We start from the raw sequence: 21,306 nt of genomic DNA on the forward strand, positions 1-21,306 counted from the left end.
CTAATCCGCCACTCGTTCATCTTAATCACAATCGCGTTCGCTTCCTACTACATTTTCTGTTTTCTGCGGTGTGAATCGCAGGGATCGGTGAGTGGCTGGCGAACATAATTTTCACGCACCCGGCGGTGGTACGTTATTAGTTTCACTGTTTCCAAGTCTTTAATATTTTAAAGAACGAATCGATCACAAACAGCGTAGAAATGAAACGTTACAAACGATATTGACGAAAAATATATAATACATATATTTTTATGCAAACACGCGTATATACATATTTGTTTGCGTATACGTATATACGCGTGAACATACACATGTATATTTATGTTATATGTATAAAGAGGAACCGGTTCTCTGAAACGTTTGACGTTCTCGTCGAGATCGAATCTCGCAATCTGTGCGCGCGATTGGCCCCCATCGTACACGTAAAGACTCCATAGAAGTCGTATCATGTGTTATCTTTAAAATTTTATTCGTTACAAAATGAAAAAAGGGAAAAGATAACTGAATCCATGCACTTGGTGCAATGAATATATATTTATATCGGTATATATATATATATATATATACACGTATACATATATATATATATATATATATATATATATATATATATATCATAGTATAATAAAAACAGGTTAAAACTCGCCCACCCCTTGTTCTTCTTCGTACGATCTACGTGAAGGCTGTCTCCTCGAGATTTTTTTCTCATTTTTCGTTAACGGTACCCTCTTCTTCTTCTTCTTCTTCTTCTCTAGTTCGTCTTGAATACGAAATATGCTTTATATAAAATCTGCGCTAAAAATATAAAAACCGTTTACTATGATTCTCAAACAATTCGTAAAGAAATTCAATACGTTACAGAATTAATCGATTACGCTCGACTCGTGCGAAGCATCTCGTCTTCAAGGCTAGACCATTGCTCTTCTTTGTTCTGCTTCGCTTTCTACCCGTAATTTTTACAAGTTTCGCATTCTGTCGTGTCTTTCTACGGAAAATCTCGCGAGACTACACGAGGCAACGATCCTTTACCCCCGGAAGCAATCTCGGAGCCAGTAATGTCGCGGAAAAGGAATAATCACTGAAAACTGTTTCGCGGGCTGCCCAAAGTAGACATGGCCTCGTCGCTCAGGGTCCCAGAAGGGCCACCCGTATGCCTCAAGAGGCGAAAGCGTGGCTCTGCTTGTTTCATACCGAGTCAAACGCTTGTACAACGATTCTTAGCTAACGAACGGCTCGCTATGTTAACATCAACACGAAAATGTGCATCGTAATGTTTACCATGCGCTGCATGAATTTCCAGCATGCGATGATAGGTATACGTATATGTATCATTTTTCCCGCGTTCACGTTAGCTTACGTCGCATGGTGTGTCGTGTAAATATTACTATCTACCACAGATTTTCGAGCAATCGGTACTTCTACCAATGTCAAGAGATACAACGCTTACGCTTAATAAGAACATCAGTTACACCTGATAAGACACCTTAGTACGTAGAAATTTTATCTTTTCCTCATTTAAATCCCTGAACCTTCAATCTCTAATTCTTCGGTACCCGATCCGAGCTCTACAGACCAGTTCGAACTTTGAACCATGCCAGCATTTTTATATTGTACATTGTGCTTCCTTTATAACGTAAACAGGAAGAAACGAATATCAGTATTCTATATTTGGTACCATTTCCTTTGTGTCCTAGCAAACGTGTCAAAAAAAATTCTAAAAAGCTTAGAGTAGAAGATGACGAATAGAAAAAGCAGTAAGAAATATCGATCAACAAGTGAGAATCATCGGTACAATTCAAAGTTCGAAAAGCTCCAAAATTTGAACCGTGTCGAACCTTTTTTTACAGCCGTATTTAGAGCGTTCTGAACCTTCAAGACGTAACTGTTTAACGAATCGAACGCGTTGAACAGTTACACACGTATTGAACACTGTATTTATCCATTCTTATTGTTATCGTACGAGAGAAATGAATGCCGCGGTTGTTTTATTCGTAGGAAAAACATTGACGAAAACTCCGAACGAACCGGTGTGTCGGTTTGGAGGCTGTGCAATGGGACTACACGTATTTCCGCTAACCATAGGATCTCTCTAACAGCGGATCGTAAACACGAGTTACGCAGTATTATGTATTTACCTTGTAAGAGTTCACGTATACTGTAAGACCGGAGTGCGTTGGCTTAACAAGCAATAAAAATATGCGAAGGCTGAGCTCTCTCTTTCTCTCTCATTATCACTTGCTCACTCACTCTCATTCTCTCTCTCTCTCTCTCTCTCTTTCTGCTTTGCCGTATCGCTTACGCGAATACGCGCGTAAATTCTGTTTAAAGTACAAATACTTTGTTGTCCGCCCCCTTGATTCGTCTAAAATCGGATTTGTGACCGTAAATCGATGCCACGTGTTGACATCATCGGTTTCATCGAACACGTTGATTGAAAACGCGTACGTTCTTTCTGTTCTTTTGAACACGTGATTCGTTATTTACATACTATTCCTTCCCGTAATTGCGAGAACGTTGAGAAATCATCGATTTTTGAGCGCAAATCGATTTGTTTCTCTTTTCATTTTCTTTTTTTGCCTACCGTGGCTTTAACGATCGCGAAGAAACCGAATGGAAAGCGGTCTGATTCGCGGTGGAAAGAGAACCGATCAACGACGACGGCGACGACGACGACGACGACGAGCGACACGCGGATCGTCTCTTTGCTGTATCGTATCCAGGAAGGAGAGAAATGTACAATTTTATGACATCGAGGAACAGGGCAGACGCGGCGAGCCCATCTGCGTCAGCACCCTGTCCAACCATTGCAACGGGCCGTTTAAATGCAATTCGATCCAACAGGGAGTGGATGTCACCGTTTGCCGCCGGTACGCCGCGCCCCAGCCTTTCACGAAGCTCATCCTAATGGTGCACATCCGAGTTAGCTGGTATACCGCCTCGAATCCTTGAGATACCGACTGGGACAACAACGCGGCGAACTCCTGGTTGTTGAATATCTTCAAATTACAACCTGAATCAGAAAAAGTTCTGGCTATAGCAACTGCACCTTTCATTTAAGAAACATCGATGCGGAGAAAAAAATATCTACCGGGTGGTATTTTACAAACGGTGGCCGGATGCCAACCATAGCGCTGGTTACAGTTAGGACTCTGAACGAATATGCTCGAATCGGACAAACACTCCGCGAAAACCTCGCCACCGATGTAATAAAGCCTGGCTCCTTTGCCGATATGTCGTCTCGTCTGCTCGACCACGGTATTGCGATTCACGTTCGACAACAGGCCCAAACAGAAGCGCTCGGAGTTACTGGGATCCGTGAATCCGTCGACCGTGATGCTCGGTTGCGACGCGTGGAAGGTCTCGCCCACTCTTGTGTTCAGCTCGTAGTAGCTTATCGAACACCTGAAAGCCAGCGCGATGAATAACTCGTGGCGCGAAATGAATCGGAAGTCGTGTCGAATCGAACGAGAGTCGCAAGGAAAAAGAACAGAGCTCTGGAGAAGCAGTCGCCAGACTCACCAAAATGCGGGTTCGCAGTACATGACTGGCTGCGCGTCAACAGGGCTGGGAGACAATCGCGACAAAGACATGTTGTCGTTGTGATCCATGTTGTCGCCATCCTCGCTTATGTATCCCGGGGGCGGTGTGTCCGCGGGAGGATCCATGGATCCGGGTGCCGGATGCGGCGAACCTTGGACGCTTCCTAAGCTTCCGACGCTCGCTGGACTCGTTGCTTGCATACTCTAAAGGCAAGTCGGAAGCGTAATGCCTCGAAGAAAGAAACTAGCCCCGAAAAAGTCGTCTCGCTGCTAACCTGCATTCCTTGATAGGGATTGTTCGCCTGCTGCTGTTGTTGCTGTTGTTGTTGTTGCTGCTGCTGCTGCTGTTGTTGCTGGGGAGACTGCGGTATACCCTGTTGATTGTGATGCTGGTGGTTCAGCGTCGCGTGGAAACTCGTGTTCTCCGGCACGCTGACGCTCAGCTCCTCGAGGGAGGTATTATAGAGGACGGACTCGTCCCCGGCGAGGTTGTGCCGCGGCACAAGAATAGCTGGTAAAACTGCAACGTTTCGTGCGATTATAGTCACGCGATTGCTCGATCGTTTTTGCTTGCAGCCGATTAACCCTCGGAGACCGGTGCACAGGTCTATCTTGACCCAGAGCGTACGAGCGTCGAACGAGCGTAATCGATAGCGACGGAAAGGCTGCGGATTCGAACGATTCGAAACAAACGGTCCACTCTATACGAGGGCTAATCGCAACCAAAGGAAACTGTTGGCTCCGTCTACCTGGCGTCTGTATTCGTTGGTAGTGATACGGATTCACGCAGACCTCGTCCCGTTTCTGCGTGAACGCGTACTCGCAGTGCTCAATCGCTCTCAGCTCCTGATGGGACTGCAGGTCCGGCCAGCGCCAGAGACGGCAGTAGATCACGTGCGGCAGTCCCTTGCCTCGGGCTCCTTGGACACCGTTGTCGCCGACTCCGCCTGGACTAGGCCTTTAAAAGAAACGATCGCCCTATCGGTAAACGGAACACCGTATCGCGTGGACTGGATAAGACCCCAACCAGGCTATGACGAACGTCTGGGGGCCAAATCCAAGGGAGAACCAAGCAAGAAATCCCTAAACGAAATATTCCAAGAGGCTGTAGCAAATATTACGGCAGGGGCAAGCATTTTCATAGGAGACAAGTCTCTACCGCCGCATCCACCGTTTCCACGTTAACCACCCGAGCTTTCTTTCGCTTCCTCCGACTTTGGAGCGCGCTTCGCATTGCGTCCGTCTGCCGCGCCGGAAACGGTGGCGCCTACCGGCGAAAACAAATCAACCGACACGGAGGTACACGCCGCCTCCTTCTTTTCGAACGTTTTCTTCGATCTCGAAAGAGCAACAGCCCCACCAGCGGTGTTGACCCACGGAATCAACCATCTTTTAAAGTCTTTTTATTATTCCTTGGGTACAGCTGGATGCGACAGAACCAACGCATCGGAATCATGGGTCGCGGAAAGTCTTTTGTAACGAAACGATATCTACAACTGCAGTACCCGCATCACGTATTCGCGAAGCACGAGCGACGAGCAGACGTTGGTTCGCCTTGGGCGCGTCGGCAGTGGAATTACAATAACTGTCACAGATACGCGACGATGACTCTCGTCTTCTATGGAAAATCGCACACAGTCGATAGTCGCACACGTGCAACCAGCGGAGAACGCGTGAACCTCGTGCTTCAACTACCTGTGGTCTCGGTAGATCAACATTCCCACAACTTCGTCGATCGAATCTTTCTGCTCGGGAAACAAAGCCGCAAAAACGGATGCCGATCTTGCCTAGGAACCATGCAAAACCGCGACCTCGACTTAATCGTGTCGCAAAATTCAAATAGTTTCGGAGATCGCACGACCGAAGCCTCCTTGAAACGACCGATCTCGCGATTCTATCCTCGTCGGCGTTGATCAAACAACTCCCGATCTTTGATTCGTTTCCGTGCTACGACTCTGCCTGGAATCCTCTCTCTCTCTCTCTCTCTCTCTCTCTCTCTGCTTCCACCTGTTTGCTCCGTTCCCCCGGCCTGTACCGGAATTCACGGAACAGTGCAGTTGCATAACAATTTGAAAACAGACTCCTGCTACTTCCGCGAATGGGACGACTTTTCTGGAGACTCGTTCTCGTTCCTCGGGCAATCGCCACTGGAACACGGCAACGACCAACAGGTGTTCGACGAGCGGGCGGCCACTGCCACGGCGTCCGGTCATCCCGAATCGAAGAGCAGGTTTGTCGATCATTTTGCGAAAACGCGTTCCGAACGTTTCCGTGTCTGTCACGATCCAACCCCGTTGGCGTTGCAAAACACGGAGAGTAGCATCGATGACGCCCGCGAGAACGCAATGGTCCGACTTCTCCCGCGACTGCGACTCTAATCGGCCGGCTGAATCAGCGTTCGCTCGCACGAGGACACGCAAAGTCGCGTTAACCATCAAATTCTTTCCACGTGTGCACGAGGGCCGCGGATTGATCCAACGTAATCGACGATTATCCAGGGATCCGTGCAATAGTGTAATCACCTAACGTCCTGCCGCGCGTTTCTCTCCAATTCGTAAGCGAATAGTGAACGAAAACGTCGCACGATTCGATCCGTGAATCCCGCGAATCCCGCGAATCCCGCGACTCCCGCGAATCATCGCTGACACGCAGACACATTTGGGCCGTTGTTCGCTAAACAGAGGAAGCATAAAGCAAGCGAGGAAAACCAGACGATCGAGCGTGGTCGATTATGTTTTCTAGGTAATTCGGTGTCCTCGAAAAACGAGCGAGGTCGCTCCGGCGTGGAAACGACGATTCTTCGACGTGCTACCGGCGGGGACTAATTGTTCCAGCGAGTTTCCGGGCAGTGTTCGGGTGGAACCGAATCTTCCGGTCAACTTTAGAACAATCGTTCCACTGAAGTTTTGGCGAGATCCCAGTAGAACTCGATTACCTTAACCGATCTCGAGTAAGAAAGTAAAAGCAAAGACCAGACGCGCAGAAAATGTTTAAGCAAGCAAGATTCGAGAAAAAAAACAAATTTCCTAGCCAAGTCCTAGCAAGGAGCAACTGTTCTAGCGACCTTCCAGCAACTGTTCTAGCGAAGCTCGGCGAATTTGCGGTGAAAAGATAGCGCAAATGCAGCCTGCTATCGTCTAAGAAGGATACAAGCGCATCTAATATCACAATCCGGAACATAAATCACGATTTTTCTCTACGTTGCCACGGAAAGATCAGTCCCGAAGTAAAACCGTCCCACTTGCTCGTGTAAACGCTTCTCCCCCTCTATCGATTCTGTTACCTGTTACGCGAACGTCAATTGGCTCGCGTTACCACTCAGGAATACACCATGCCGATGAATAATAAGGGACGCTGCTGTGTTTCTGGGTTCGTGCAAGCCGTACACGCGTTACCATCTTGGAAACTCTGCCTCTCCTCGGAAAAGTTGAATGTCCCGCTGCTACTCCGTCGTAGTCGTTCGTTAGCCATCTATCTTATCGGTGTTCCGCGAATGCAACGCGACGAGGAACAAGTTCTCGGAACAACGATGCATCGCGATCGACGATACCGACGGAAATGTCGTTGCGATCCTGTCCCGTTTAACGAAAAGCTAAACACTCAGCGGCAAGTGTCTCCGATTCTCTCGTCTTGCTCCAATTTTCGCCCAGACTTTCCCCGGCGACGAACAAATCGTTTCGCTCGCTCCGATTGGGATCGGAGAACGCAAAAACGTTCCGCGTTTCCATAGAAAGATTTACCTTTCTCGAGAATCCTTGAACCGCGCGACGACGTTCCCGTAATTTCTATCGATAAACCGACTACGGCGACGCGCGTATCGAGCCCCAATCGAATCTCGCATCCCGTTGCAGTCGCGCAGCTCCTCGTTACTCTACCAGACGCAGCGAACAAAATAGAGAAGTTGGGATTGCTGCGAGGAACGAATGAAACGATCATAAGGAGAGAGAAAAAAAAAGAGCAAAAGTGCAAGAATCCCGCTCGCGACCCTTGCAACCGGTGCATCGCGAATCGCGAATCGCGAACCGCGAATTCTTTTCTTTTCCGCTGCGAGACGCTCGAGAAGTTTACACGAACGCGCAGATAAGATATAGACGAATTTAAATGTCAACAAACAATAGAAAAGCAGATGCATTTATCCGAAAACCTGCGGCGCCGAATGGATTGAACCTCCAGAAATGATACGCAAGTAGGGCGAGCCGCAGTGTGCGGTAATTGTATATCGTATTCGACTGCAAACATTTGACCGATTCTGATGTTCAATTATTGATCGCGCAAACGAATACACGGTTCGAAGATAATAAAAACACGGAAACAGCAACGTAAATAGTACTCGTGTCCGATATGTGGAAAACTAAGCGTTTTCTTGCATTATATAAAAATAAAATGCATACATAATCACCGATGCACATGATGTTTGTGCTATTTTCGATATACTTTATATAATTGAAGTATGCACAAACTCAGTATCGTTGCGAAACAACTATTCCTTCTCGTGCTCGCTTTTCGAAACACGCTCGTCTTCCAGGCTTTCTGATTTCGTTGTCGGTAAGTCGCGAAGGGAATTCCAGTCAAAGTAAAAGGAAAACTTGTACGTAGCTTCGCGCTTTTTCAAAATCACTCGTGGAAAATTCGTTGAAGAAACAGAGAAGAGGTAATAGGAGAAACATGTTGCCTTATTTCTATTTTTTCGCCGTGGAATCTGAATGACCTCGAACCGAGTTTCGCTGCTTCCAAAGGTGTGTCCGATAAAAAAAGTCTCGTAAAAAATCCTTCGGTTCTATCGAAGGTGTTTTTTAAGAGCTTCTTTGGTGGAAAGTTGTTCGAGAATGTTAACGGGGAGAATTCACTTCGACGTGACGAGAACGATGCGTTACAAGGGGTTAATAGATATCTATACAGCAGAGAGAGAGGGGGGGGGGGGGCGGACGTGCAACGTGGCGAACACGTGTTTTGCATTTCGAAATCGCAAAAGGACAGCGAACGCGGTTATTGTTATTTATTCCGATACAAAATACTGCCAAGAACTATCGAACGAACCTTTTACATTCAAATAGGTACATGCACGGCCCTCGGTTTCGACGGTTCAAAGAATCGAAAACCACAGTTCCCGCCATTAAGTTTGACACCCCGCCCCTCGGTCGCCGATAGTTTCTTCGTTATAATCGTTATGTAATTGCCGAGATAATAATCCGCGATCGGGACTCGTAACCGTTGCATCGTCAGCGTGTAACATTCTGTACCATTCGTAACTTCGGGCAAAACTTACTGGACCAAAAGATAATTTGGTATTCTTTGTGAGTTACGTTATTGTTTTTAAAGGTAATCTCGATGACAGATAATTAAATAAAGAAAGCTAGCTCTGGAACGATGATTCTCGAAAGAGACGACAATCAAACAAACAGTTCGAAATGGCTTGCTTCGATCGTTACGACAGGTTTTGTACAAACCGATTAGGATGAATGATTTTAAATAGCTACGTATGCGCGGCAGACCGTTTCTTTACTTTTATTCGAGTACAACGGATTCGTCGATTCGAAATAAAATATTGTCATCGAATTTCCATCGAGTGACAAGCCAAAGAACCGACGTAATTTTCTGCGTGTCGATTGCAACGAGCACGTCGAAGAGAACGCGAGTAGTTTTTCCTAGGGAAACGCCTGTCGCAGATGTCACAAATAGATTTGTTATTTATGATTTGGAATTGATAAAACCTCGACGATGAAACGTTCAGCAATAAAGTTCTGCCTAACCTTCTCTTCTAGGGATCGACGTCTACATGTACGAATGTACACAAACATAGCCTATTAATAACTACGCGTCAAAAACATTATTATTTTTAACCCGATTAGAGCTAAGCAGGCTGACAGCGATCGTAAAATATAAACCGATAAAGGATCAAAGAAACAAGTTCGACGTTGTCGCGTTGTCAACGAAATCTCCGAGACTCGATTCGATGAGCAAGTTACAAGGAATTCGAAAAAGAAACGCGAGAATTTGAGCGATGTTCGAATTAAACCACTAATTCGTGTGTAAATTGGTAATAACACTTTTCAATTTTTGTGGTAACAAGCCATGCTGTAGGTAATGCGTGATAAACAATGTCGGCATTCGCGAGATAGTTCCGTTCAGTTGCGAAATATGTTTTCAGACGTTTTGCTATTGCTCGAAAACACAGATGCCTCGAAATATTAACGAACGCGGTGAGTTTTGTTGCGAAAATGTACCTAATGGTGTGATTACGAACAGCGAATTCGCGTCGAGCCGCGAACGATCATGTTTTCTTAAACGATTCGATCGTGTCGCGATGAAACGAACGCGACGGACTGTCAGGCGTTTCTAAGGAAGCGTATATACAAAAATAGAAATCATCGCGATACCGGATCCTGTTAATAAGAACGGAAAGCCATCTCCTCTATGTTCGAGCGCAGTGAAAGAGAAACGTCATATGGATAGACGTCGTGACATTATGCGCACGAATACGTGGACGGGTAAATAAGAACGAGGAACAAAACACTCGCACACGCGCGCGCCGCATACTATCTATTTCATGGAGTTTCGTCGTCGGACGTCGTCGGGGACCGGTGGACCGGGGGACCGGGGGACGGGGGACGGGAACGGACACGCAGAGATAAACGCAGAGAACGCGAAATCTCGTCGGAACCCGTTACGCGTTACGTCACAACGGTAGGTACAAAAACAGATAGGCAAAAAGAAAAAAGGAACGAGTCGCAGAGAGATCGTAATATCTATGCACGAACCGAGAGTAAGCGAAATCGAGGGTACCTTGGTATAGTGATGCACTTGGTGTTGCAACTTTGCGTGGTGATCGCTTTCTCGAGCTCCTCGAGGCCAGTCGACTTCTTTAACTTTTTCACCAGACTTTTCACAGCTTTTTCACTCCATTTGTCCTCGCCCTCGGACTTTTTCCAACCCAGCAATCGTTTAACGATAGGCGGGTTAAAGCTGGACAGCATCGAAGTCATGATTTGCGTTACGGGACCTGCACGCGACCCGCATCGGGCTGTTTCTACTTGCCACCACACTCACGAATTCACACTCGCGATTTTTTCAAAGCGACCCAGCCAGGGTCACCGGACGATCTATTTGTACCGTCAACTGCTCGATCTTCGGACAACGCGAATCCCTCATACGGGCGGCGAAAACTTTGCCATGGCCGCCATATTGTTCGTTGAGCAGACTCGGCGAAATTCGGCCAACTTCGGTCGTTTCCGAATCCACGGACGCGAACGCGGTGTGACACGGGCACGGCCGGCACATAATCTACTAATCCACTCCTGCGCGCTTTTCTTATTCCCTAAGGTAACGCGTACATTCCCGTTAGTTTATCGCGCATCCAATCCGAAGTGGATACTGCCTCGACAGTGAACTGTCGGCCAGTCGGAACAAACGAAACTTCTACGCCGATCCACGATAACTGATCGAGATGCGGCCTGGTCATGTGCGCGGGTAGGACCCGTTGCTATTATACAGATGAAGGGAACGAAAGGAAACCAAAAAAGAAACCGTGGACGAGGATATTCGAACTAGGCTTGAACTTTGCTGTTTCTCGAGAATATTCGGCACACGTGCCTGTAAATTGCTCCGTTACGAACATAGCGCCGGATTCACTGCGCACGCGTACTTTCATTTTCACGACATTTTACGTCTCTCCGTGCAGATAACTAATGCGCCAACTTTAAATTGTTATGTATTATTGTTGATTTTATCGCTTGTCTCCAAAGTCTTCTTAATTTTATTTACGTTTGTTCATTACTTACTTGGATAATATTCGTTCGTTCTAGACCCAATTTTATGATTCGAAAGGGAAATGGTAAATAAATGTAAAAAATTGAAATTAAGGGCGTCATCTCGTGGAAACGTTTGCAACCTATATTTAGAAATTTCTATATATAGAAAATTTTAGATTTCCGTGGATGTTTCGCTTCTATAAGAATGCTCTTCATCAAATCGATCATAGAACAATATCTGCTAACTAGAAAGTAAAGCCGATGTTTGTTTTCCAAATTTTCTACAAATTTTATGAGCTTCTCCAACTATTCTCTGCACAAATAACGCGCGTCCCTCTATTAATGATACACATTTCCAGGACGTCAGTTTCTGTTATTGTTCGGTTCGACCGTTCAACGTTGCAAGAATAATTGTATTATTTCAGTTTTTGTAAGACAATTTGTCGGATATATGTTCGCGATCGTAAAATTTAATGAATAACTATGTATAGCAATTGGCTGATTCTAAACGTTTAACTTGACAAAATTGTTGGCCAAAACTGAAATGGCCAATCACGCGTGTCCCTCGTGAATTTTATTTCCGTTTCTCGTGTTGTGTTAACGTAAATATATTTCTTTGAGCATGTTTGTTGAGCCCAAGCTGTCGTTTAAGATAAGAGGTTACTTAAAAATTTAGCGGGCCTTTCGGAAAGATTTAGTAGCTTCGTTAATTTAGGGAAATAATTGATTCGTAATACATAGTGACAAGGTGTATATTTGTATGTAAATACAATGGATCCTGAAGGTAAATCATTCCCCTTTCAAACTAATTAACAAAAATCATCGGTATCGATTTCATAATAATACGTATGTACTGACATATCTATCTATATGAATGTACAAAGTATCCAATTCTTGGCATTAATTTTGACATTCATAAGATACACGTAAGTGAAAAATTTTGCAAAACTGTTGCATAATTTTAACACATTATTACTTCATTTTCAGAAGATAGAAGCGAGTCGGAGGAAGAGCATGAAAAGTCCAGTAGTCGTTCTATAGACTCTCGACGATCCAGCAGAAGTAGATCTAAGTCAAACTCCACTAGCCATTCTCCCAGGTTGCTTAAATAGTATTGTGGATCCTTGATAACTGAAATCTCAGAAAGGGAGTCAGAATCTTTGAGTTGTAGAAATTTGATCTAGTAGCTGTTCGATTAAGAGAGATTCGAGTTACCAAGACACAAATCATTTTATCTTTAATATAATCTTAATTCGTTATTTTCTCTAGATCGAATCAATCTTCACCTGTACAGCCACGGTCGCCAGCTTCGGCGCATTCCAATGCCAATTCGAGAAAGTCGTACTCGAGATCACCCTCGCGGTCACCTTCACGGAATGGATCATTTTCGCCTGGATTCTCTAATAATCAGAGATCTTCCAGATCTAGTTCAAAATCTGCCGGCAGAAGAAGCACTTCAAAATCGCCTTCACGGAATGGATCATTTTCGCCTGCAATCTCTAATAATCAGAGATCTTCCAGATCTAGTTCAAAATCTGCCGGCAGAAGAAGCACTTCGAAATCGCCTTCACCGGAGCAAGATGAAAAGATTGTACAAAATGGATCACAATCGCCACGTTCAGCTAAATCGAGATCGAGATCGAGGTCGAGATCGAGGAGTTCATCGGTGGCGGAATCTAGGAAAAGTTCCAACGCAGTTTCCCGGCAAAATTCTCGATCCAGATCCAGGTCCCCGTCGAGATCAAAATCAAGATCCAAGTCCAGATCCCGGTCGAGATCTAGATCGATTTCAGCCAAACGAAGTAACCCACCGTCTAGATCTCCTTCTCGATCTGTTCACTCCAAATCGCGTTCCCGATCCCGTTCCCGTTCAGCTTCTGGTTCGCCAAAGCAGACTGTAAGATCTCGATCTCCATCTGGATCACGAGCATCTTCTGCAGCTAGATCACGCTCCCGTTCTGAGAGCCCTCACCGAAAATCGCACAGCAGGTCCCGATCTGCATCTGTCGAAAAGAAAGGCTCGCGATCCCCATCGCGATCTCAATCTCCATCTTCTCGCGTTAAAGCTTCTCAATCTCGTTCACGATCTCCGTCTCCGTCGGTGGATAACTCGGGCAAAGGACCTAGTTCTCCAAAAAGTTCCCATTCAAAATCTCCCGTCTCGGTGGATGGAACACGTAAATCAAGATCAAGATCCAGATCCGGCTCAAGCTCCAAGATACCGGCTGTAGCATCTCGTGCAGGATCTATGTCTAGATCACCTTCACCGAAAGTTCAATCAAAGTCGAGAACACCGTCAGGGTCAAGGCAAGGATCAAGATCGCGGTCTCGATCACGGTCTAGATCTGGCTCTAAGAAGTCAATTTCAAGATGCAAGTCAAGATCCAAGTCAAGATCCAAGTCAAGATCCAAGTCAAGGTCCAAGTCAAGATCCAAGTCGAGATCAGTGTCACGATCGCGCAAAGGATCACAGTCTCCTGCTTCGAGGAAGAGTTCCCGTTCGCGATCGAGGTCCAGCTCGAGATCATCAAAGTCTAGATCTAGATCTCGTTCAAGTTCAAAGGCGTCACGGTCCAGATCGCGTTCAGGATCGCGATCGAAATCGAGATCAAGATCAAAGTCTAAATCGAGGTCCCGATCGAAATCGAGATCGCGTTCAAAATCGAAATCCGGTTCAAGATCGCGTTCTGGTTCGCGATCAAAGTCGAGATCAAGGTCCAAATCACGATCGCGATCAAGGTCACGTTCGAGATCAAAATCAGGATCGGCAGCAGGATCTAGACACTCGTCTCGATCAAGATCAAGATCAAGATCTCGTTCGTTGTCAAAGTCCAGGAGATCGAGAAGCCGCAGCGAGGATTCACAGGGTGCTGTTAAAAAGAGGAACAGAGTCCTTTCTGACTCTGAAGAAGAAGATACCGGAGTTAAGGCAACCAAAAAATCGAAGCACGGTTTGTCTGATTCTGAAAACGAGGGCAACGATGAGGCAGCTGAGAAGAAGAAGGACGATGAAGAGCAGGATGAGGAAGGGGAGCAAGCTGAGGGCAAACAGCTTGATGCTAACACAACCATTGTGGAGCCAGAAAATGAGGACTCGGATGATGGTGTTATCGCGGATGGTGGAATGTAAGTTGTCGAAATACTTTCAGTTATTATATTAAAAGTCTATGTTGTAATTTGCATCATTTTTCGTATACGCTTATCAGGAGTAGCAGATATTTGTAAGTAATAGTTTAAGGGATATCGAAGCAGTGGAATTCTACATGCTGATCAGAATCAATGAGAAGCAACAATTTATATGCTTTATTTTTCAGGGATGATGCTTTGTCTGATTTCGACCGTATGTTAGCTCGTAAAAAGGAAGAACAATCACGAAGACGCAAGAGGAAAGACATTGATATAATTAATGATAACGACGATATTATAGCGCAACTGTTGTCCGATATGAGGATCGCATCGGAAGAGGATAGGAAATTGAATCAACAAAATAAACCCGCTACTAATAAAATAGCGATGCTACCAAAAGTATTGTCGCAGCTTAAGAAACACGATCTACAGTTGGCGTTTTTAGAACATAATGTATTAACCGTATTGACTGATTGGTTGGCACCGATGCCTGACCGATCTCTGCCTTCTTTAAAAATTCGAGACAGTCTTTTAAAACTTTTATGGGAGGTAAATTTAGAAGTTCCTCGGTTGTGTAACCTATAGTACAATTTCTGTGTATCTACATGAATTGATGTTTCAGTTTCCACGAATAGATCAGTCTTCCTTGAAACAATCTGGTATCGGTAAAGCTGTGATGTATTTATATAAGCATCCGAAAGAAACAAAAGAGAACAAAGAACGCGCCGGCAAATTAATTAACGAATGGGCACGCCCCATATTTAATCTGTCGGCTGACTTCAAAGCGTTATCAAAAGAAGAAAGAATGCAAAGAGATTTGGAACAAACACCACAGAAAAGGAGGAAAACTGAAGACGGTGGTTCTTCTCAAAAATCACAAGATATAAATAAAGCACTGAAAGGAGACGCCAAGTATGGATTACGTAGATCTTTGCAGTATCTGTTTATTCTAGATTGTTTGAATATTGACGAAGTTTTTTGCCTTTAGACCTCTAAGACCTGGCGATCCTGGTTGGGTTGGAAGAGCCAGAGTTCCTAGACCTTCAAATAAAGATTACGTTGTAAGGCCTGACTGGAAATCGGATGTCGACATTAGTAGGGTAGGTATACTTGTTTCACTCACTGTTTACTTGCAATGCGTACAGAAACAGATGAAACTTGATGTAACTTGCAACCATTATTGTAATGTTTAACAGAGCTCCAAGAAACAAATGAACAGATTCGAGAGACATATGAAAAACTATATAGATACTAAAAGAATGAAAGGGTCAAGAAGAGCCGTGGATATTTCCATCGAAGGACGCAAAATGTCCTTGTAATAGAACACATGTCGATTTCTATATGATGAGTATTATATGTAATTTACTGCATCTGTATAATCGCATACAGAAACTTACACTGTCTGACTAGATTATAAAAGTGAATGCAATTGTAACTGTAATTATGCTCAATAAAAGTTGAACAACAATTCTAGCCAATATTTTGAATATTTTTTTTATACACGATCCTTTTTTCCCATTTTTCCATATTTTCTTTTCCGTTAATTTTAGTTATCTTTTTTAGATATAAAATCATATGCATGTGCATATATCTATATGTATAATATTGTATGCAAAGATTAAAGAAATGAATGGCTACATTTCCGATTCCGACCGACTATGTAGCACGAACGGAGTGCCCTCTTTTTCCGGTTTATCGTGATACAGTACGCACGGCATAATGAAAGCCAAGGGAGAAGTGAGTAAATATTATAAATTCAACTAGGAAAAACATTAATATTTTCAGCAGAAATATGATTCTTAGCATTTTAATCTGGCACGTGGTAAAAATTTAACAAAAACAAATGAAACCAAGTTAAATTGCGTTTTACATTCACCTAACCTATGATTCTATGATCACCGACACCGACACATGTTCGAATTCAATTTAGATGCTAGTAGATAATAGACTGAGTGAATCAGTAGACGGTGTCAGTAGACTAAATAGATTACTTTTGTATTCCACGTAGAAAAGCAGTATATTTTGTTATCATGAAGAGTACTAGCGATTTCCTGTACGTCAAAATTAGTTGCTTGCAAACACACGTGATTATAGTTGATAATTTCAATACGACAGGTATTAAACAAGTTATTAAACCAATTTGTTACATCAAACAATCATTGTTTTTGTTTTCATAGTTGAAGGAGTTTGAAGTAATCGGTCGTAAATTGCCGACCGAAAAGGAGAAAACCACACCTCTCTATAAAATGAGAATATTTGCGCCTGATGCTATTGTCGCGAAATCCAGATTTTGGTATTTCCTGCGTCAGCTCAAAAAATTCAAAAAGTCTACTGGAGAAATTGTATCTCTTAAACAGGTAAATAAACAATTTAAATGTCGTTTACAACAATTATTAATTGATCGTGAAATTACAAATGTTGCTGATTTAATGATTAGATTTCAGAGAAGACGCCTATTAAAATTAAGAACTTTGGAATTTGGCTGAGATACGATTCAAGATCTGGAACTCATAATATGTACAGAGAATACAGAGATCTTTCTGTCAGTGGAGCAGTAACACAATGTTATAGAGATATGGGTGCCCGTCATCGTGCTCGTGCACACTCTATCCAAATTATTAAAGTAGAAGTGGTAAAGGCAGCCAACTGCAGGAGACCACAAGTTAAACAATTCCACGACTCCAAAATCAAATTTCCATTACCTAAACGTATTCAACACAAGAATCGTATGCCACTTTTCAGTGTTAGGAAACCGCGTACCTACTTCCTTTAAATATATTCAACCGAGTGTTTTACACACAAACATTAAATGTATGTTACCCTAAAGGAAATAAAAGGACGTTTGATCTAATAACTTGCTTTTTTTATTACTCAGCCTACAACACCTAACTATATCGATAACGATATGTCACTCTGCAATCTCGAAAAATTTTTGATGATACAAAATAAATTAGAAATTTATGTAAAAATTTATTTAAAATTAAAATGATACAATTTTTATATAGTATCGAAGTATTTGTGTAATTACATTGTATTATATTGTACATATAAAAAACAAGAGAATACTTAAAAAAAGTATATAAATTGAGTATTTATTTTATGGGTCATTCGTTTCGTGAAGACAATAACAAATTTTAGTTTAATGTGTGCAATGAATGTAATTTGAATGCTATTTCGATTAAATTTTGTGGTGCAGAATCTTGGTAGCACACGTATAATTCTTTAGGATGAGGAGTTGTATATAGCCGCCCGACAACCCAGTAAGTAATATTATCCCACTCAAATAATACGCCATGTTCTTTGACGGCGATTAAGCTCTTATTAATCACAGTTTTATCCATATCTGAGTTCAACATTTTCTTAAACCTCACCGTATTATGCAGAAGTCTATGTATGATGTGAACACATCTATTAAAGTTAACTACAATCTTATGTTCTTTTCCCGAACTTTCTAAGGGTTTCGATGACAACAGAATACCCTCAGCCATATCCAAATGCACATAGTGATAGAGGTAATTCTTATCACCTGTTGTTAATATTTTTGATGTCAAGTATTCAGCCTGATTTAGTAGATTTTCTCGTATATTAGATATATCCATACTTAACATCCGACAGTCGTTCTGTAATAATATATTTTATATAAGATATTATTTCCGTGTAGTAAACATCATTTACAATAATCAATGCCCTATTTACTTTATATATATCAATATCGGAATCACTGTCATCAGAATACTTTGATCCGCTCGAAATTTTTTCCCTTGTTGCTCGTCTTCCTAATATAGGCACAGCTTCGTCGCTAATTTCACTGACGCCGCCTGTTCCTTGACTCAACGAATCCTCCGAAGTATGCAAAGAATATACTGCAACGAATTTTAGAACATTATTGTTAGTAATGAAATATAGTTTCGTAATTAACGATTCACATGTACCAGATCCCAACACCATTGGACTTTCCTCCGTGCTGCGTTTTTTCAAAATGGACGGTATCTCTTGGGCTTTTTTATTAGTAGCTAAAGCGAGAGGCGATTTTGCAGGTGAACTTTGCACGTCCGTTGACTTTATAAGACCTAAAAAGTTTTCTGCGATGCTTGATGATGATTTTGTAGGCACATGGTCCTCGTTAAGTATTACTTCTGGTCTCGCGTTAGACGCGATCCATTTGGCTGCCAATGTTGTCACTCCTATCTTTTGTATATGTTTTAAAGTTTCTTGTGCTTCTTCCACATAAAATACATCCGGACCATTGGTTTCGGTACATCTAAATTTATAGAACTACAGATAATTCGATAAGATCGAAATAAGAAATTTTAGTTAAATAGTAACATCATTACTTGGCTGTGCATCCACCAGATTCCAAGAGAACTGCTAATAAGTCGTACCCATATCCGACAACGAGCAAAAACCACTTTCCATTAGGAACAAGTGGTTGAACGTTTCTACCGTTATCCAAACTTCTACAATTGCACGATGAAGGATAAACTTTTTTCCAAATAACGAGATTATTTACAGGTTCGTTTGTTACTAAATTTAAGAGACAATTGTGCCGAAGGTAAGAGTCAACTTCGATTAAATCGCTATGCATTAAATGAGAACCAAGAAGGTATTCTTTATGATATATACAACTGCCTAAAATCGTATATAGCCTTTGGCAGTCCATGGGATCTTCGTTCTGAGAGAAGATATTATCTATATTATTATCTATATTATTTGTTTGCTATTTTTATTTGCTAACGCGTACATACCCAATCCCTATAATCCATAGCTTCCATTTCACTTAAAGCAGCGTCAATTTGAATCTGTGCATCTCTTGATAACTCAATGGAATTTGCTACCGAGAAGGAGCTCCTAAATTTGTAACTTTCCATATTTTCAATGTCATTGTGAATTTTCATAACGCAATCGGGCAATCCTACGTTATTTGCGTAATTTTTTAAATCTAATAATTGTTCGAGGAACAAAGTAAAAAAATGATCTAAAGATGAATGATTTTCAATAGGCGTAAAGCAGTTTGTTAACGATTGATGTACGAATTCTAAGGTTCTAACTATATCCAGTGATAAATTTACAGCTTCCTCAAGACTGCAACTACAAATATAAAATCTCAGAAAGTGAATAATTTAGTACTACGTAATAAATAACATTTAACAATTTACCATTTTTTTGGTAGCGCCATTAAAAATAATTCTTCATTTCGGGGTACATATACAACGTGAACTTCTTTGTTGGCTATCTGTATAGTAGTACTACAAAAATTATATTATAAAAGAGATTTTAGTCATATTAATAAAACTTTGTCAACTATTTGTATGATTAATGAATTAATACCTGGTAGGCTGTAATCCTGTTATCCCGGGTAACAAATGATTGAGAGTGATAAAAGCACCTCTGGTTGTGCATAAAATAGATTGAGCACTTTTATTATCCGATCGGGGAAATGTATAAAGAACACCTTGCAATTCCGGTCCCATTTCAGAAATTTCTGTGGTTTGTAGATACAAGATGCCAAGTGGATAGTTTATTATAGATTGCATCAAGTCTTTACTTTCTTCTTTGTTCATTAGTCTTTGTACCAATAGGGATTGCTTACAATACAAAATAATGAATTATCTTACATATACACATTAAATAAAATTATAATTACCTTAGGATTGTTTGATTCAGGCAATTTTTCCGTTACATCAATGCCTGCAACTCTTTGTAATTCTAACGTTATCTGAACAAAAAACAAAAGTTGTAGCACATACATCCTTATTTCTTATTGTTATAATCTACATTCTTACATTTGTGGCAACAGTTACTTCAGATAATATGTGATCCAAATTTTGATATGTGACATTAGTCGAATTTATGCTTCTCAACCAATCACCAATTTTAATATTCTTATTTTTCATTGCTTCCCCATCTGGTATAAATCCAGCCACCATAACTCTTGTTTTGTCTGAGAATACACCCGGAGTAATTCCAAAGTATGCCTCACATAATGTTGCACGTCGTCCTAATTTATGTCTTCTATCTGGATCAACCCAAAGTATTACTTCTCGAATTTCTCCAGCCTAAAATATTTGAATGCTTTCATGTAAAAGGAACACTGTTTCAAATAATAATTATACAACGATAAAAGCACATTCACTTGAAAATCCCTGAATGTAACTTCCTTCGTTGTGCTTCCTTCTTTCCCAGAACTTATTATGTTATTGGATGTAGCACTAGAATAATTTTTCTTATTTCTTGTACTCCATCTCTTGCTTTCTTTACGTCTTATGAGTCTCATAAGTTTTCCAGCTCTTGTACTACGACGTCTTGTTAGCTCCGATTGAGAATCATGTTCTGATTCATTATATAAAGATTGACCATCAGCTACACTTTCTGCAGCAGATTCTATGTAAAATAATTCTCCAGTAGAGCTGATTTCTGCTTCCCATTCTGCAGCAGAACTGTAATGAGAAACACATTAAAATCTTACCATAAAATAAATATTGTATCATTGACTGATATAAAATTTCTGAATGAACAGTTTTTCTGTACCTATCTGTGTCTGAATAATATGAACCAGTACAGGATCCACTATCACTTGCCCACCAGTCATGTTCATTATCATCTATTGTACCCTCTGCGTTACAAATTTCATCATTATATTTACATTGTGACTTTGTGGATATGTTTTTAATGTTTGTATCATCCATACTGTGTATTATATGATTTTCAATATTTTATAATACGATACACTTATTAAAGTACATCTAAACGATTTTCAAATTGATTTTACATTTGTTGCACATATTCGAGATATGTATATGTCGTTCAAACCTGTTAAAGACAGGTTGGGTTAATGAATTGTTATGCACCTGAAGACACGGGTGCTTCAGTAGGAAGGATATGGAGAGTGGGGG

General features: G+C 41.9%; 4 protein-coding genes across 6 annotated transcripts; 2 read left to right on the forward strand and 2 right to left on the reverse strand.

The window, feature by feature from the left end:
• Nucleotides 1-533: 533 nt before the first annotated feature.
• On the reverse strand, nt 534-10,758 carry Smox (Smad on X). 2 transcript variants are annotated; one of them, XM_078193317.1, is made up of 6 exons: nt 10,323-10,758; nt 4,289-4,497; nt 3,815-4,059; nt 3,520-3,743; nt 3,089-3,402; nt 534-3,010 (listed from the first exon to the last, which is right to left on the reverse strand). In XM_078193317.1, exons 1-6 carry the CDS (start codon nt 10,520-10,522, stop codon nt 2,742-2,744), a joined length of 1,461 nt encoding a protein of 486 aa, XP_078049443.1. In that variant the 5' UTR covers nt 10,523-10,758; the 3' UTR covers nt 534-2,741. The 2 variants fall into 2 exon arrangements, with proteins under 2 accessions (XP_078049443.1, XP_078049444.1); XM_078193318.1 differs by lacking the exon at nt 10,323-10,758 and adding an exon at nt 5,235-6,310.
• A 688-nt stretch (nt 10,759-11,446) lies between these two features.
• LOC144476415 (uncharacterized) lies at nt 11,447-15,885 on the forward strand. 2 transcript variants are annotated; one of them, XM_078193314.1, is made up of 8 exons: nt 11,447-12,071; nt 12,275-12,386; nt 12,557-14,413; nt 14,494-14,508; nt 14,602-14,962; nt 15,036-15,325; nt 15,402-15,513; nt 15,610-15,885. In XM_078193314.1, exons 1-8 carry the CDS (start codon nt 12,059-12,061, stop codon nt 15,730-15,732), a joined length of 2,883 nt encoding a protein of 960 aa, XP_078049440.1. In that variant the 5' UTR covers nt 11,447-12,058; the 3' UTR covers nt 15,733-15,885. The 2 variants fall into 2 exon arrangements, with proteins under 2 accessions (XP_078049440.1, XP_078049442.1); XM_078193316.1 differs by lacking the exon at nt 14,494-14,508 and having other exon boundaries at nt 11,451-12,071.
• Nucleotides 15,886-16,063: 178 nt separating this feature from the next.
• Rpl18a (ribosomal protein L18A) lies at nt 16,064-17,267 on the forward strand. The gene is made up of 3 exons (XM_078192726.1): nt 16,064-16,150; nt 16,591-16,770; nt 16,851-17,267. Exons 1-3 carry the CDS (start codon nt 16,133-16,135, stop codon nt 17,184-17,186), a joined length of 534 nt encoding a protein of 177 aa, XP_078048852.1. The 5' UTR covers nt 16,064-16,132; the 3' UTR covers nt 17,187-17,267.
• Nucleotides 17,268-17,322: 55 nt separating this feature from the next.
• Nucleotides 17,323-21,228, reverse strand: In (inturned planar cell polarity protein). The gene is made up of 11 exons (XM_078192725.1): nt 20,942-21,228; nt 20,547-20,850; nt 20,197-20,469; nt 20,058-20,129; nt 19,742-19,998; nt 19,570-19,659; nt 19,159-19,501; nt 18,748-19,085; nt 18,346-18,674; nt 18,110-18,276; nt 17,323-18,033 (listed from the first exon to the last, which is right to left on the reverse strand). The coding sequence occupies exons 1-11, from the start codon at nt 21,097-21,099 to the stop codon at nt 17,548-17,550; spliced, it is 2,817 nt and encodes a 938-aa protein (XP_078048851.1). The 5' UTR covers nt 21,100-21,228; the 3' UTR covers nt 17,323-17,547.
• Between the last annotated feature and the right edge of the window lie 78 nt (nt 21,229-21,306).

Source organism: Augochlora pura, chromosome 10, assembly GCF_028453695.1.
Source record: "Augochlora pura isolate Apur16 chromosome 10, APUR_v2.2.1, whole genome shotgun sequence".
NCBI lineage: Eukaryota > Metazoa > Arthropoda > Insecta > Hymenoptera > Halictidae > Augochlora > Augochlora pura.

Bases quoted from the DNA above. Each gene is read 5' to 3' on its own strand.
- Smox (XM_078193317.1), bottom strand. From the start codon at position 10,522: ATGACTTCGATGCTGTCCAGCTTTAACCCGCCTATCGTTAAACGATTG. The intron at 4,060-4,288 runs GTAGACGGAGCC...GAAACGTTGCAG, and splicing joins CCAACGAATACAGACGCCAG to TTTTACCAGCTATTCTTGTG. The intron at 3,403-3,519 runs GTGAGTCTGGCG...GCTGGCTTTCAG, and splicing joins TACTGCGAACCCGCATTTTG to GTGTTCGATAAGCTACTACG.
- Rpl18a (XM_078192726.1), top strand. The intron at 16,771-16,850 runs GTAAATAAACAA...TTTAATGATTAG, and splicing joins AAATTGTATCTCTTAAACAG to ATTTCAGAGAAGACGCCTAT.
- In (XM_078192725.1), bottom strand. From the start codon at position 21,099: ATGGATGATACAAACATTAAAAACATATCCACAAAGTCACAATGTAAA. The intron at 20,851-20,941 runs GTACAGAAAAAC...TTCTCATTACAG, and splicing joins TATTATTCAGACACAGATAG to TTCTGCTGCAGAATGGGAAG. The intron at 19,086-19,158 runs GTATGTACGCGT...ATCTTCTCTCAG, and splicing joins CTATGGATTATAGGGATTGG to AACGAAGATCCCATGGACTG.
- LOC144476415 (XM_078193314.1), top strand. The intron at 15,326-15,401 runs GTATGGATTACG...TTTTGCCTTTAG, and splicing joins GCACTGAAAGGAGACGCCAA to ACCTCTAAGACCTGGCGATC. The intron at 15,514-15,609 runs GTAGGTATACTT...AATGTTTAACAG, and splicing joins CGGATGTCGACATTAGTAGG to AGCTCCAAGAAACAAATGAA.